The following is a 16,690-nucleotide window of genomic DNA, read 5'->3' as shown; positions in this document are numbered from 1 at the left end:
CCGTTGATTTTATTGTGCCTCAGTAAACAATGTTATTATTGTAAATTGTTTCCACTTAAGTTGTATGTTTATTTCTACGATGCAAAAAGAAAAATCTAGACAATAAAACCACCTCAGATTGTTGTAACCATTTTGTCTCTTTTCGCTCCAAAAAACAAAATCCAAAGCTGACGATTAGAAAACACCAGTTATTTATTTGACATCTGAAAATACATCTTATCTGAAATCTTGTAAAATATACCTTTTTTTTTTTTTCTTTCTTTATAAGTAAATATCGACTTTATTTTAAAACTGTTAAGTTTTAGTATTATCACATCAAAAGGGATGGTTCACTGAGATGCAGTACCCTGTTCCAGAGTCCTGTGGAAAGTTTTTCGTTCAAACACAAACACAGCACCAAGTCGACTGGTCTAACAGTCAGAAACAGTTACATGATCCAAACGTCCGACAAACAATCAGCATAATCAATGTCTGTTCTTGAGAGAAAGAGAATTAACGGGTAAACACTACAGTATTACGTTTTTCTCCCTGTACAACAGTTTCCTTTTCGTGAAGTTGAGGTTAAGAAGACGTAGGGGCGTAAATGTTGCCTTCAGGAGGACAAAGGTCTCAACAATATGACTCTAATCTACATGAACGACAACAAGTTTGTAGTGACGAAATGAGATGAAGTACTGGACGCATATGCACTGTAAACTGTAACACTGAGGTATCGTCCTTTTCAATGAGCAAGCCCTCATTTTCTCAGAATAAATACAATTTACCTATCTTACATACAGATGTAAAATTAAAACAGGACATGGCAAAAGACCGCGTTTGCTTTCGGAACAATCTGACGCGAGGGCCAGCGTTGTCTTCCAATGTGTTTGAATAGAAAATATTCTTTAAAAAATACTTGCCAATAAATAAGTACACTTCCCGTGTGTTGTGAGTTGCATAGTGTGCTAGAAAGGAATCTGGCAGTTCAGATCAAGGTGACTCTGATGCAGCTTTGTGCGAGACCCAGTTCACACAGGGCCGATGTCCAACACTTTGTCAGTGTGCAGCTCGGTGTTGAATCCCCTTTCATCCCAGGCCTGGCAGCTCGAACGGCGGCGTCTGTCCAGTAGGGGGTAAAACATCAGTAGACCCAGCTGACTGGAACCCACTGTGGCTCGATGAATAGCCGCTCCACCGTCTCCTGCAGCTTGTCAAAGGCCTTGTCCAGATTGTCATTGACAATTGTCAGATCAAAGTAGTGGCTGTACGCCCGGCGGATCCTGGCGCTCTCATCCACAGTTTTCTTTAAATCGTTCTCCTGTAAAAGACGAGGCATTCAGCCCATTAATATGATTAAAGAAACAATTATTTGGGAGTAATAACCACTTAAACTCCCATCGTGATTTACAGTCGTGAACAAAAGTTTACATACACTTGCATGGCAGTCGTGACTTTCCAGTGACTCCTTCAATTCAGTATAGGTCTTCTGGAAATATGACTAATCTGTTGTGCCAAAAATAGATATACAGCAACTGGAAACATCAGCTTTGGTGATAGTTCATCGAATTTTCTTAGGCCCTGTTTACACGTAGCAAAAACGGTGATATTTCAATGCCTTTGGTTTACACATAAACGAAGCTACGAGTCGCCGAAAACGATCATTTCTGAAAACTCTGGCCAAAGTGGAGATTTTGGAAAACTCTCATTGCATGCAGACAGGAGGAGTTCAACAGCACAATATGCAACAAAAGCGTCATATGTGTGCAACCCATGTTTACAGTTTGGCTGCTGTCATAATCGTCAAAAAAGGATGCGGTTGAAGCAGTGCTTGTTTTTACGTTTGTGCCAACGCTTCTGGCCTGTTTGCATTTACATTCAGAAATGTTCTCCGTAGTGAAGCTCCACTTCTCTGTCGGTCCAAACGAACGACCCTCACGCCATTATCGGTGAAGTAACAGAAAGTAATTTGTGCCATTAGTTGTTGTGTTTTTTTCCAGGATTCTGATTGGCTGGCATGGCTTTATGCTTCTTGTTTCCCTGCCTCCTATAGGTTTGGCATGCTCATAGCAGCTCTTGTTTATTTGGATTTGTGTAAACAGTGTTATCTTTGATAACGTAGATCTGTTTCTGTAAACACCCGGGTATGTGTAAACGTGGCCTTAGTTGCATAACCTCTTAATTTGTCATGAGTGATTATGACTGACTACAGCTGCTGAGTCCTCTGGGCCTATTTGATGCACTCATCAGACTCAGCCACAAACAGAATCAAATGTTGTTTTTTTGATTGTTGACAAAGAGGCATGTCTTCCAATGATTCCATCACAGAAAATTAGGAGTTAAAGGAGTCACTGGAAACTCAAGACAGCCATCATAGACATGCTCTTGTATGTAAACTTCTGTTTATGCCTGTATATGCATTTGGAAATCTTCTGAAAACTTACTGTGAGTAGTTTGGTAGTAAGTCCAGCATCTACCACAGCTTTGTGCATAGCTCTTAGTGTGTCCAGTTCAGGAGCAGCAATGAACACCACGAATGGCATAAACTCAGCAGTCTTCAACACTTTTAGGGCCTGCATTAAAAAAAAAAAATGTTATCTCACAATCACAACTTTAGAAAAAACACATCCATACATAGTGTGTGTGCCTCAGGGCTGCATGATATGGGAAGAAACTGACCTAGTGACTTTTCAGTTATCTACAAATCATACGTGACTAAAATGTGATGAGAGTGAGAGAGTGAGTGCATCTGGCAAAGGCACTGAGTATCTATATATTTTTTGCTTGGATGACATTGACCTTTGCATTCATCCTCTAAAGCTTTGTGGTGCTGATTTTAGTGTTCAGACATACTGTTGCCTCAGTTTTTGGTCTTAGCAACAAGCTTTCACTTGCAGTGTTGTGCTACATTCCTGCTAGCGAACAAATCTGCCTCAAAATTAGGCTTAAAATATTTTTTACCTAATTTCAGTGCATCTCCTAGAGGCAAAATGTGAATAAATTGTACCCACGAAGCCTCATTGGTTTTCTCATTTACAAAAGAAAGCTACAAATTACCGACATCCTCCAAACGCTTCACATGCAGTCAACAATAGAAGAAAGCAAGTCAGCTGCAGCACCATGAACACAGAAGCCTCTAGTCTCTGCTTAGTGTAGCAACTCCGACAGACGTTAGACCAAAATTTCTTTGAAAAGAGACATTCTAATGATTTGACTGCATTGAAACTAAGTGGATTGTTTTCTATGAGCAAAGTATTTTAATATCGCAGCTTACTGTGTTCATTTAATTGTGAGAAGCCTAAACCGTGAAAGGTGATTAACATTCCATTAGTTATACAGTCCTATAACTGACACAGCATCTTTTTTTGCCATCAAATCTTCCTCCTCCACTAATTTTACTGTGCATGTGTGGAGCCTGCACATCAAAAACCCTTTGTCAAGTTGTTAAAAAACTTGGCAAATGGCAACTATGCAAGATTTTATTTCTGCGTCAAGTACCAAAAAAAAGATGCAACCACGATGTCGATGCTGAAACGATGCATGGTGCAGCCCTGATGTGCCTTTAACTGACCTGAGGGTTGACGTCCAGGATGCAGGTACGGCCAGCGTCCACCACTTCGTGGATGGAGTCGATCTTGGTGCCGTAAAGGTTTCCATCGTACTCGCCGTGCTCCAAGTAACGGCTCTCCTTGATGTCCTTCTCCATCTCTTCCCGCGTCACGAAACAGTAGTTCTGGCCATCTTTCTCCTCCTCTCTGGCACGGCGTGACGTAACTGCAGGTAAAAGGTAAGGACAGGTGTTACAGGAAACCAACTACGGTTAATTCAACTGCTCAGCTGTCTTCTTACACACTCACAGGGGACAGTGGTTCCATATCTCAGAGGATTCAGGACGATAAGTCTGTTCTTCAGGCTTCGCCTTCCGACACCCTGAGCTCCAATCAGAACCAGTGTTTTCCTCTGGAACGGGGGCATCTTTGCTACCTCCTCATAGATCTGCAGCTCATAGCGATCAAACTCTGTTGAAGGCAACACACAGGCTCAATAAGAATCATAGCGTCACTGTCATTTATTTGATAACTAGGAACACTAGAACCAGTGGTAATACATACCTGCATTCTTGGCAGTGAGGTACATCATTTTTTTCTTCTTTTTCTTTGCATTTCGAGTCCCGCAGAGCATCCCTGAACCACAAACACAAGGTGTCAGTACACCACATGGTGGTGCTAAAGGCTCCAGATTTGTGACTATGATAAAAACTAAACAAGAGCAGCTGGTACAATGAGAGCGAGAAGAACGGATGTGGTTTGTACTGACCTGTACCAGAAGTGTCCCAGTCCCTTCTCACAAAAGCTTTCCTCTTCTCTTCCAAGAACTGACTGGGGATGAGACCAGTGGCTCCACCAACAACTTTGCGAGCCTATATAAAAATCAGAGATGGAGAGATGATATTAGTTTAAATATTTCACATAGAAACAGAACACCACATCTGTCAGAATCCTCTTCCTCCTCATCTGTAGCAGCCTCTGCAGTTTTCACAGCAGATAAAATGATTTCTCTTGATTGATCAAACTCAAACCTGGAGGACTGATATTTTGTATGCAATATCTAGTGACAATGGTTGGTTCATCAGAATTGTTTATTAACTCTTTATTATACCCTAATAAATCTGTACTTTATGGATTTGCAATATAATTTGGGAGGCTACTCATCTCATCAGCGCATCTTTTTAAACTTGTGTTTTCATTTTCTGATTTTTAAATTTGCCTGCTCTGCTTCAGGTGCCTTGTAAAGATTTTTTTTCCAGCTTAACAGTCATGTACGTAATACAAAACATACCCAACAGTTACACCTTCCAATGTTCCATTCATTTTCTATTACATTTAAGGGGGCTCAGTTATGGAAGATTCAAATTTCAAACATCGATATGAAATACAGCCTTACAACCTGTCTGATGAATCAACTTTTACAATCCCAACTGATCATACCCGACTGTAACTGACCTTTCTCCCTCTTTCACAAGGGGTTAAATAGACAAGTGTGCTTTAGTATATATGTGCTAACACTTTCATGTACAAGCATACACATTTATATACCTATATAAAGCACATTATAATATTTTATTTATCTGTTGTTTGCTAATTTTGAGGTTTGACGAGGTTTTTCAATCTGCTCTGCACACTAACTCTGCTTTTGTTGTTTCTGCTGCTTTGTTTTATTGCGCAAAACAAAATGTGAAAAGTAAAAATACACATTTCCAATCCGCTAACGTCTAGCTAAGGTGTGTTTCACCATCGCTGAGCAATATGCATCGACTCACCTGCCACCAGTTGGGGTCCTCTTTGTTGACTACGTGAAGTATGTCGCCTTTGAAGAAGGCCAGGCCTGCCTCTTTACAGGGGATCAGGTTGTCTGTGGCCGGGTTATAGTTGAAGTGTGGCTTAAGATAAACCTGCGATTTAAGGTTTGAACAAGATATTAGACTATTAATAAATACATTCACTCACAACAGCAGACAACAACACTTACAGTCCCTCAGAAGTCTAATAATTGAACATATCTGAGCTTTTTTAATCATCAGGTTGTAGAACAAACGAACATTTTAAAGTAAACGTTAAACTATAATAGGTGAAAGTAAATGTCCTTTTTCCCCCTATCAAGTAAGTTCCCTTTCCTAAGAGCTGCAATTTTTGACATTTTGCTTTTTTATGGCACCACAGATGATGATTCTTCAGCAGCTCTCTCAGGACAAGGTCTTTATTTTCCACTGATTACATTTTCTGTTAGGAATTTTGTCTTTTCTAGTTCTCGCTGTGAATTCTCAAAGACGCGAGGTTGAACGAGGTGGACCAGATGTAACTTTAGGAGTCCAAACATCAACGTGAGCATTCACAACTGGAAACCAACGAGCACGTAGCAAAACAGTCGAAAGAGCCCATTGGATCCCGCTCAGCACACTAAGGTCAGTGTCTGACATAACCTTACATACTGCTGCTCAGTGTCAGCTGCTGCGTGTGCCTGTTACAGTAAGGAGGAGAGGGGCTGCTCCACTGAATGGAGTGGCGTATGTCCTACTTAGTGTGTGGAGTGTTTATTAATAGAGCCTCCGTGGGTTCAGTTTTCAGAAGCCTGGCATTCTGAGATCGGCCAGGTCAGGCAGCTCTTACCCAATCCCTGAGAGGTACAGTACAAGTCTTGAATACTCTACCGAATACCAATAAACCATGTCAATATAAATTCTTTGACATTGACGGCACCGATTCAGTGACAATGCATCACTGAATGCATGAATTTTCTAGTTTAACATGATTATTACTTACTCGCAGATAACCTAACATGAAGCCTCCCTTTTCCCCCTCACCTGTGGCGGTGCTGGCGTGTCCTTGTAGCTCGGCAGGACCTTGAGCGTGATGCTGCCGTTGCAGTCCCTCAGCAGCTCCTGGAGCTCGTTGGGGTTGCTGCCGACCTCGCGGCCGTTCACCTCGCGGATTATGTCCCCCGTGTGCAACATGCCCTGCCTGTCAATCGAGCTGCCGTGCAGGATCCGAGCGATCACCATCTCCCCCTGCACCACTCGGAACGTCACCCCCTGAAAGAGAGTAAGAGCCAGTAAGTACTGAACATCCGCACTTCATAAATCAGAGGAGAGGCCTGTTTCATGGGTTGGCCTGTCCGGCTGCTGTAAAAGAACTCATCCATGTTGAGTTACTATGCAAGACTTGGGTCGAACAGATGGTCAATAAAAGAGGACATGTGTAAAGCACTTTACAGCCTATCAGGCGTGTTTCCTCTGTAGAGCTGTAGTTGATAGAAATGCCGGGTGAACTTACCAGCGGTTCTCCAGCTTTCTTCTGGATACCGATCATCCTGACGGCATCGGCTGGCATGAGTGTGCTTGTCAACAAAGAATTGCTGTTAACCGCAGCATGGGGCATTTCGTAGCACTTTGCAGCCACTTTATCATGAGCCTCAATCAAAGACTGAAACAGAACAAGAGAGAGAAATACAAACAGTAGGATTAAGCTCAGTCTTTAAACTCAAAGACACAGTGGAGTAAATTTCCAACAGTTTTTTTCTGATGACAATCAGACACGATGTCATTCACCCACCAGAATACCACAAACAGTGACTGGAACTGCAACATGCATTCAATAAATCCCTCTGACAGAGCGAAGACATAAATCATTTTTTCATTTCTGTACGGAGAGACGCCTTCGTGGCAGCTCCGACAGAAGACGAACTGATAAACGCGGAGGATAAATCAGTGTTGTTCTTACCCTGGCAGCCGCCGAATACAGTCAGCTCTGGTTAGAGACTACAAACTGCATCAGCAAATGTGAAGATTTGCTGAAACCGTGCGTGACAGTCTTCTCCCCGTGACTTTACCCACATAACTCAGCCTGCTATTGGCCCAAGGAAAGACACCCCCACCCTCTGTTGCTGCAGCACGCAAGGGGTTGAGAATATAAAGGGTGACAAGGAAGCAGTGCTGCCAGACAGGCACTTCAGAGAAAATTAGGCCGTGGTGGGAGCAAAAAAGCTCTGACATTCATTCCCACGAGTAAAACACATGCTCAACCATTTACTCTCCGCACCCCCCCAATAAACCCAGTAACAACTGAGGATGAGGGCAAAAAGGCCTCAGATACCTTAAAGTGAGGCTCCTGGAGGATTCTGACGAGCTCAGCAGCGGAGGCATCTTTTTCAGGCAGGATGTTGAGGGAATCCAAGATCTCTGTGACCAGCTGAACGTTATCGTCCCGAACGGCTTGCAGCTTAACTTCCTCGAGACGTTCGTGAGCCTGAACGCACCAAAAAATAAGAACATGACAGAGTAAGAACACTGTCAACTCTGTTACGTGTGCGTTTGTGGCAAGCTGTTTTCCAATTTGAAAGTGAGACTGGATATGTATTGTAGACATCTGCTCTTAAATTCTTCCTTGTCAAAAGAACATTTCAGATATCCACAATGCCATGCTTCCTGGGGCAAATGGCGTCACTATCACCATTCATGTGTAAGTGGTTTCTTATTACAGATACCTACAAATCAGCTTTCGATGTCTGCAATGTGAATTATGACTTCTAACGTTAGTTTCAGATGCCTACAGTTTAATTCCAACTAGTCCGAATTGTAGGTAAAGATATCTTTGATTGCCTGAATTCAACACATCTACATTGTCCTTTTAGGTAACCTAAATTAAGTTAAAACTAGTTGGTTGTAGATATCTCAAACTGGTCAAAATATAGTCACAGATATCTCGAATTAGGGTTTTGACCTAACGTCAGAAAGCTGGAGGTGGAGGCAGCTTGCTTTTCAAACGTCTTATGCCACAGCGACCGCGTACGACGAGCTGTTTTACCGCCATGTCAGAGCAGCCTGAGGCCAGAGTTCTTTCAAATTTTGATCACAAGTCACAAATGAACAAAGCTCTCCTTCTCTACAAACTCCTCACTGAGGGGCGCTTCTGATTTCGTGGCATTTTCAAACCATCTTATCTGCATTAACATTGTTTGAACTCTTCGTTGTACCAATATCCAGCTGCCTCACATGAGCAGCAGCGCACACAACAGTTTAGACAAATCACAATGGCCTCTGAGATATCCGCAGTTCAAGTAGTTCAAAGTGAATCACAGATATCTCAAACTAGTCAGAATGATGTAACATATCTGGAATAAAAACTCTGACTAGTCACGGAATAATTACAGCTACCGTACTCAAAATGACTGTAATTTTCACTCCACAACATTCCCTTTCTTATTGCCACACCACTCGTCTGACTTGTTCTTTTCTTCTTAAATTTGAGTGACTCCAAACTTGTTCGACAACCTGATAATATGTAAAGCTCTTCCCAGTGAATTCCTCCCCCACCTATACTGAGCACAAAGTGGGCTTGGTTCTGTTTTGTCCAACCAACCAGACAGAGAGACAGAACTCAACAACAAGGTGCAAAAAGGATCCCAGTGGTAATTTTACACCTCAATGCAGACTATGTATAGCACATTTCTAGAAAGTCAGCTGAGAAATTCTTACGTTAAGAAAAATGTAACCCTCAGAACCCCAAAAGCTGTCAGCAGGTTTAAAAGGCTTGTTTTTAGAAAGACATTACAGTATTTATTACAGGAAGAAACTGTAAACACTGATTATATTTTCAACTTATCGGCTGTCCTTGACATCATCAGGTGTGACGTTTGATTCCCTCAAGAAAAATCCACCAAATCTATGCCTAAAATTGTGCTATTTCAACGAAATCCTTTTATTCTACATGTATGATTTAAAAATTCATCAAAAATATATCATCCGAATGAAACACATCAATTATCTCCTAACTCCTAAGAACTCCTAAGTGCATCTGAGAAGCTCTGAGTGACTCAGTTACGACCAGCAGTCATGTGACAAAAACAATAAATCAGGGACTTCTCAGCTTAACTGCAGGCTGTGTTCACACAGAGCAGAGATGAGACCAATATGAAAACAAATTAAAGAGACTGACAGCTAAATATATCATACGTGACCAATAAAAATAAATGCAGCATGGAAAACCAGTGTAATAGTGATTATTATGGGATGTAAATGCCGATCTGAACCTGAATCTGAGCTTATCGACTGAAAATCTTCCGTGTTGATACAAACATGTTACAGTTTTGAGGATTTCATTAATAAGATTTGTAATTTTTTTTACATAAATCTGAGTATTAATGCTGCTAAAAACTATGGGTTAAAAACGGCAAACAGAAGAGCAAGTTGTTGGAAGGTACATTCTGTGCAGTGAAACATGTTTCTAGAGTCGATCTGCAGAGTAGTGTGAAAAACATGTCATTTGCAGAGGTTGTAAAATAGGAAATAAAATATCTACAGTATGTAGAGCCACTATTTTTCAGTATTGGTAAAACCTTTGGACGCAGTTTTTTTCATTTTTGTAAAATTTTAAATGAACTTCTGTTTTTTTTTTCTTTTTGATCATTTATGGCACTGATTTATTTATTTCTTTATTTTTTGTTATACTGCGCAAAAGACACTTTAGAGTTCTCCCTAGTTGTAGCCATGCTGATGCTGCTCCCACACAAGATGCTATATTGCAAATAAAACTGAGCCAACAGTCAGTAAAAATATGAAAGTAGCACAAAAAAAAAAAAAGCTCCCGTCATATTTTTAGCAGATGGGGAAGTAGATCATCCTCCTAATCCTCCAGTTATAGAGCAACTGTTTCTGTTGTGTTCAAACACAATGTGTCATTGTTCATTTTATTTGAATTATTAATGGCTTAACAATTCAGTCAAACTGTGACACAAAAAGAGGAAGGAAAATTAACAGTACAGTAAATACAGTGAATATGACCTCATTCATATTGTTCCATTTGATATGACATATCTACGTAAAACACCCAACACCTCGACCAAGCTGTAATCTATTTGTTAGAAATGAGGACAAGAGCCCGTCTTTGTGGCAGGTTTTCTATAAAAAAGCATTCTATTTATAGATATGGTGGTTGAACTTGATGACCTCAATCTGCAGGGGAGATTTTTTCTGGATAATGTTATGTAAGCCATTTGTTCGTCATGCTGTCGGCCTCTTTTAGTTGTGTGTTACGCTGATTTCGCCGACGTTCTCTGTGTACACAAACACAACTTTGAGGGATGTTATGGATTATTATTTGGTGATCAAATGAAAACCACACGGCGTGCTGCTGTACAACCCTGCGCAGCTTTGATTATGTTACTCCTCGGATGACGGACGGGGTTGTACATCGACTGGGAGATTTCCTGCATGTAATTTCAACCTCGCAGCAGGATTAGCTAATGTAGGGAAGGGATGCACGGTTTGTTTGCAGGTACACATGCTGGCCCATAGAGCACACAAATAAGCACAGGGCGTGTGAATTCCATTTCGTACAGCTGTCAGATAGAGTTAAACATGATCTTCGAAGTGCCGTGTAAATTACACCTTAATTTCCTTTGACTCATGCTAAGCTCCTCCTCGAGTATAGCTAGAAGGCCAGCTAATGAGATTACAATTCACTGTATGTGTGAATGCATTTCTAAGCACAGCACACACACAGTAGTAGTAGTAGTGTCGGTGAGCGTTACTGTACCTTGGCAAGGGATCGGACGATGGGGCTCTCCATGATGCCTCTGAGGAAGATGAGGTCAATATCTTTGGCTCCTGTGCCTGTTGGCAGGTCTTTGAGGTTGTCCAGTACCTGCTGCATGGCTGAAGAAGAGTAAATACGCATCAAGGATTTGGCAAACCCAACGTCTTTTCCTCTATTTGAAGTTTACTGCTAAGTGAATCCGAGCAGAAATGGTAGCGACAAACAACGCAGTGATGAATAGAATTAAAATTCCAAGCCAATGAAAACACTGATGAAAAAAAACAAAAAAAAATCTTACAATGCAAAAACAAGTGGACAGTGAATCAATGGGCCAATTCACAAACATCACCCCTCATTTCCATTGCAGCAGCAGCAACAACAAGCACGCAGAGCCACAAAGGAATTGTTCTACTCGCAGATCTATGTGGTAGTGGCTTAGACAGAGCAAGAAAATGAGACCCAATTCATGGGGAAATTACAGCTTTTGATTTCATTAATCAGCCTGCTAAACAAAGTAAAGTGAATAATCTCCCCTTTTTTTGTGCTTCCCTGTAATTATCTCTCCATTAAAACAAACTTGTCAACAATTCTCTTTTGTTTACTCGCGGCAGACATTTTGCAAATAGCGGTAGACAGAAATTGAAGCCTGACAGAATCAGTGGCTGAAGTCATTTTCACCACAATGGAAGAATACAAAACATTCGGCCGTTTTTCATGCAAAAGCACAAGCAGCAGCACCCACTCGTCTGTGGACAGAGGGCCGCAGCAGCCATTCAGATGGTAATTAAAATGTCAACACGGCAACAGTTTCTGTGCAAAATGCTAGTTAGGACTCGGGCGGCTTACCTGAGCCAGACTTTGCATTGGCCACCGTCATGTTTATTATTCCTCAGCTCAGGATGGTGAAACTCTCTAAACACGGTCAAAAGCCACCCAACTGCCCGCTTACAGAAACCAGAGCAACTGGAGAGCTGCAGAACGTAGGAAATCCAGCCAAGTCAGTAGAGCGTACACACTAAGGTCACCGTGCTGCACAAGCAAGCCATGCCGTGAAATGAAGCGAGCCTACGTGTGCTGCTGGTAAACAAATGCAAGACACAGAATGGAGAGTGAAGGAGAGCAGAGCAAACTTGTGTCTGCCGTGGTGCTTTTAATGCGCATGTTAGCACAAAGGCCACTTATGAATTAAGCGAATGACAAAGAGGCCAATTGAATGACAAAAGGAGGATGAGTCTCCCATCCTTGTGGCTAAAGGTTGTGCCAGCCACACACAGAGAGGCCCCGAGGACTTTCTATACAAACATGCTCTTCAAACAAGAGGGAGGGAAAAACCAGATCCACTGCTGCTTTAGTATGTAGTTGGACAAACTCAACTTTGAGCTATAAACTGTGAATTGTATAAACATCATAAAGCCACACAGTGTCCACAAAAATGATAATCATGCAGAGTAAATTGGGGAAACCTGAAAGAACTCACCGACAAACTTGTGTTCAAATCATCAGTGCAGCGCTGAGTCCAGTGTTTTCTGCAAAACACTCATCTGGTATCTGTGGACTGAAGAGAGAGCGGAAAAAATAAAAATCCTACTTTTATTTGGCTGAAATGATGCTAGACAGCCTTAAAAATCCTCCCACGTATCAATAAAACAAATGGCAAAAAGGAAAGAGAAGCTACTCTCTGCCCCAAGGGTGGCTTCATTGTCCACGCTTCTCCCATTCACTCAGCAGTGTTGTAATGCAGACCGTCTGATTGGCCACGTCAATCACATGACCTGTGGCCATTTAAAAAGTTTGTCTTCATGTGTAAATTTTCTAAAGCTACAAGGGTGAGAATGTGGAAGTCTTTGGATGAGAAAAAAAATGACAAAAGTCTAACTAGAGAGGCTTGATTTGCACAGGACATGGGTTTGTGGCCTATTTGGCTAAATTAACACGAAGACTTTTTTTCTTTTTGTTCTGCAGCAGTTAAAGATTGTCTGTTTTGAATTGTGCTCAATATTTCATGCATGTTCTCAGCAAATGGTGCCTCATGTGCCCATGTGCTCGACATTTAAATGAGGCAAATGTTGGGGAGAACATTTGTTGATCAAGACACTCCATCATAAAACAGATTTATAGGTACTTCACTAACTTTTCACACGCATCGCTGATAACAGTAGTCAAGTATAATGATTACACAGTTAAAGTGATTATGTCCATTGTTGAATCATTTTTTTGATTATATCTATAAAATGTCAGAAAATTGTAACAAATCTGTATTTTCAAAAGATGGCAAATGCAAGGGAAAGGTGAGCGTTTGTATGTGACAAAAGAATCTTTAAAAGTACCTTTTTTTTTATCACCAAATTCTCTTTAAAGTTTGAGTTTTGCAGCTATGTGATTTAACCAAAGACTGCAAATTTACAGTCTGTTGTAAAACATTCAAATTTAGATTTAGAGCTGATCATCTGTAGGCTGATTAATTCCTTGTTCGGTTGATAAAATGGCAGAAAACGGTGAAAATTTTAAATCAGTGTTTCACAAAGCCCAAGATTACAAACGTGTTCGATTGCCCACAAGCCAAAGAGATTCAGTTTACTGTTGTAGAGGAGCAAAGAAATCAGAATATATTAAAATTGAAGTCGCTGGAATCAAAGAATTTGACTTCTCGGTTTATAATTGTGGGATGCAAGGTGGCGCAGTTGGTAGCACTGTTGCCTCGCAGCAAGAAGGTTGCCGGTTCGCGTCCCAGTGGGGGCACCGGAATCTTTCTGCGTGGAGTTTGCATGTTCTCTCCGGGTTCTCCGGCTTCCTCCCACACAGTCCAAAAACATGTTGAGGTTAATTGGTGATTCTAAATTGTCTGTAGGTGTGAATGTGGGTGTGCTTGGTTGTCTGTCTCTAAGTGTAGCCCTGTGATAGACTGGTGTATAGAAATGGATGTTTATAATTGTGACGGGTTCTCTAATCAATTAATCATTGCAATTCTAATATGCACATATTTTCCGTTTTAAAATACATTTTGCTACAAATTAGATTGAGGATTTCTGGGCCGCTGTACAGAAATTCATACCCAAGGAGACAATGCATCTCAGTGCAATCTTTGCATGACTGTAAATGCACATCTTGACCTTTTGCACTATTTGCACATAGCTTTTTTATTAATACTGTATTTGTGTGCATATTCTTTTTTGCACTGTTCTCTCAATATTGAACATTGTCTACCTACACAATACGCATTGTGTAACCAGGTGAATCACTGCACTAAGAGTTTATTAACTACTTCCTTTTTGGTGCACAAGACAATAAAAGCCTTTGAACACTTCTCATGAAACCTCACTGCAGGGAAATGTTAAAAATGAAACTGAAATAAACTCCTAATGAAAAAATACAACTGTGTAGCTCCAAGTTTCAAAGTTGTAAAATCCAGGGAGATAAGAACTTGTGAAAACCAAGGGAACTGTGCACTGCTTGTTCACCCACTTTAATTGAATTATGAGTTAAAGGCCAACAAAAAAACTGTTTCCCGACAGAGTTAAACAGCCTCCGTCTGTTTCTTAAATAGCAACTGGGTGAGAAGAAAAGGCTGGGTGCTCGTTTTGTCAGACAAGTTCGAAACTAGTGGTTTTCGGGCAAATAAATCACAACATTTAACCCCAAAAAATAATAATAATCGCGAACCGTCTTGGCTGCGCTGCTTTAAATCTGCTGTCAAGCTACACGCGTACTGGGCACGTGTAACCACTTCCAATGTAACTAGCCGTTGGTGGCTAATTAGCTGTAATAAACTCTAAATTAAACGTTAACGCACAACTATAACATATTCTTTAAAGTCGGTTTAACTGTAACGAGCAGCTGTCAGGTCACGTTTAGCATTTGTTCGCTAGCATTTTGTTAGGTAGCCCCCCCGTCCCGTGTTTGTAGCTGATGTGCACGCAAGTTAGCAATGCTAATGATTGCTAGCATCTCCATACAGGCGTGCGCTGTAAAATAGATTTCACTCTGAGAAACAACAGCAGTAATTACTAACAGACAAGCAGGTTAAATTAAACCATCTAACTCCGCTTGGTAATGCCCTCTTTGTAGTCGTACTAGAAGCAGCGAGGCGGACTTAGCTAACAAGTCCGGTTACTAAGCTAGCTAGTTAGTAGCTAACAGTAATATGTGGCTACCTAACATTAGCCGGCGGTGCAGTGGAAGCAGAGCGTCCCACCATGAAACCGCCGCTACAAAAAATATGAATGAATGAATGAATGGATGAAACTTTACCTAATTTAATCGGTATCCAGTCACGCTGTCATGCTTGCCGCAAGTTCAGAGTTTCATAATTCGCCCGATCACTTGCGCAATAGTAACTTGTTAGTGCAATTCCAGTGCGCCGTCCTGCCTCCCCCTCTGCGCCTCTTTCTCTCCGCTCCGCACTCTCGCACGGTTCAGGGTTAATGTCATCCAGATATATCCAGCCCATTGAAATCTTCCACAGCCAACCCGTATCAGTTACTGTGAACTTCACACTGAAATAAATACCGGCGAAAGAAGGTAGTTGAGACGCGTTGTGGAGGTAAATGACAGCTTGATGGGAGACACTCGCTCAGTTTCTAACCTCAGATGATCTTTATTATGACGCTTTATTATGGGGGTTGTGTGAGGGCAGCTACTCAAAATCAGTAGTTTTGCATTTGAAAATGTGCCAAAATAGAGGCAAAAAAAGAGGGATTTACTAAATATCTCTCTTCATTTTCACTGTTAGTGGTCTGTACCACAATGATCAAGTTTATTTGTTATAACTATGGCATGTTTTTGTACAGTTACCAGCCATTTGACATCCAATCTGTAGTTTTTTATTGGAAATGTACCAAAATAAATGCACATTAAAGAGCTTTTCGGAGTATCTCTTACCATTTCAATTGTTAGTGCAAGTGTATCACCAAAAAACAAAAAACGATTTATTTCTTTTTCCAAATTTACACAAAAAACTGCATATCAGTGTCCTTAGAGTTAAAAATCTAAATTAGAAGCTTGTGATTTTACGTGTGACTATAAAATCAAATACATAGTAGATTACTGACCAGCTATTGAACTTTAAACAATTTTTCGTTGAAAATGTGGCAAAATAGTTGCTAAAAGAGCTTTACTAAATAACTCTAGCAATTTCTGTTGTTAGTGGAGTGTATTGCTACTAACAGATTTATTTTTACATATCACTCTAGAATAATATTAAAGTTAAAAATCTGAATTAGCCACTGGTTGCTTTTAATTTTAACTGTCACTATAAATTAAAATGTACAGTAACCTTGTGACCAGTTATCAGGCTTACAATCTGACGTTTTTGAATTGAAAATTTGCTGAAATTGTTGCCAAAAAGAGAACTTTACTGACAATCTTTTATCACTTCCACTGTTAGTGGACTGTATCACAATAACAGGTTTACTTCTCTTATCGCTCTGGGAGGGAAAAAAACAAAAAACATGCACAATATCAGTTTTTGTGCAGCTAAAAATCCACATTAGCCACTGACTGCTGTTGATTTACTGACTATCTTGCACAGTGTGTTTCACTAATAACAGAGTTATTTTTCTTATGTCTCTGGAAAAAAAAAACATGCACAGTATCAGTGTCCTTGCAGTTGAAAATCAAAATGATCC

General features: G+C 40.7%; 1 protein-coding gene across 1 annotated transcript; it reads right to left on the bottom strand.

Annotated features, from left to right (window-relative positions):
- Window positions 1–552: 552 nt before the first annotated feature.
- LOC103375527 (MAGUK p55 subfamily member 6-like) lies at window positions 553–15,443 on the bottom strand. The gene is made up of 13 exons (XM_008305831.1): window positions 15,315–15,443; window positions 12,544–12,621; window positions 11,067–11,185; window positions 7,626–7,778; window positions 6,807–6,956; window positions 6,338–6,565; window positions 5,297–5,428; window positions 4,294–4,396; window positions 4,089–4,160; window positions 3,834–3,995; window positions 3,548–3,750; window positions 2,421–2,549; window positions 553–1,297 (listed from the first exon to the last, which is right to left on the bottom strand). The coding sequence occupies exons 3-13, from the start codon at window positions 11,181–11,183 to the stop codon at window positions 1,121–1,123; spliced, it is 1,626 nt and encodes a 541-aa protein (XP_008304053.1). The 5' UTR covers window positions 11,184–11,185; window positions 12,544–12,621; window positions 15,315–15,443; the 3' UTR covers window positions 553–1,120.
- Between the last annotated feature and the right edge of the window lie 1,247 nt (window positions 15,444–16,690).

Source organism: Stegastes partitus, unplaced genomic scaffold (genome assembly GCF_000690725.1).
Source record: "Stegastes partitus isolate 25-593 unplaced genomic scaffold, Stegastes_partitus-1.0.2 Scaffold2650, whole genome shotgun sequence".
NCBI classification, from domain to species: domain Eukaryota; kingdom Metazoa; phylum Chordata; class Actinopteri; family Pomacentridae; genus Stegastes; species Stegastes partitus.
Note: the sequence above shows the minus strand (reverse complement) of the source record. Positions and strands in the feature narration are given on the sequence as shown.

What these genes read in the sequence shown, in the direction of transcription:
- LOC103375527 (XM_008305831.1), bottom strand. Translation starts at nt 11,183, where the DNA reads ATGCAGCAGGTACTGGACAACCTCAAAGACCTGCCAACAGGCACAGGA. An exon ending in CTGGGACACTTCTGGTACAG is followed by an intron (nt 4,161 to 4,293) that starts GTCAGTACAAAC and finishes TTTGTGGTTCAG; the next exon opens with GGATGCTCTGCGGGACTCGA. An exon ending in TCCTGGACGTCAACCCTCAG is followed by an intron (nt 2,550 to 3,547) that starts GTCAGTTAAAGG and finishes TTTTTAATGCAG; the next exon opens with GCCCTAAAAGTGTTGAAGAC.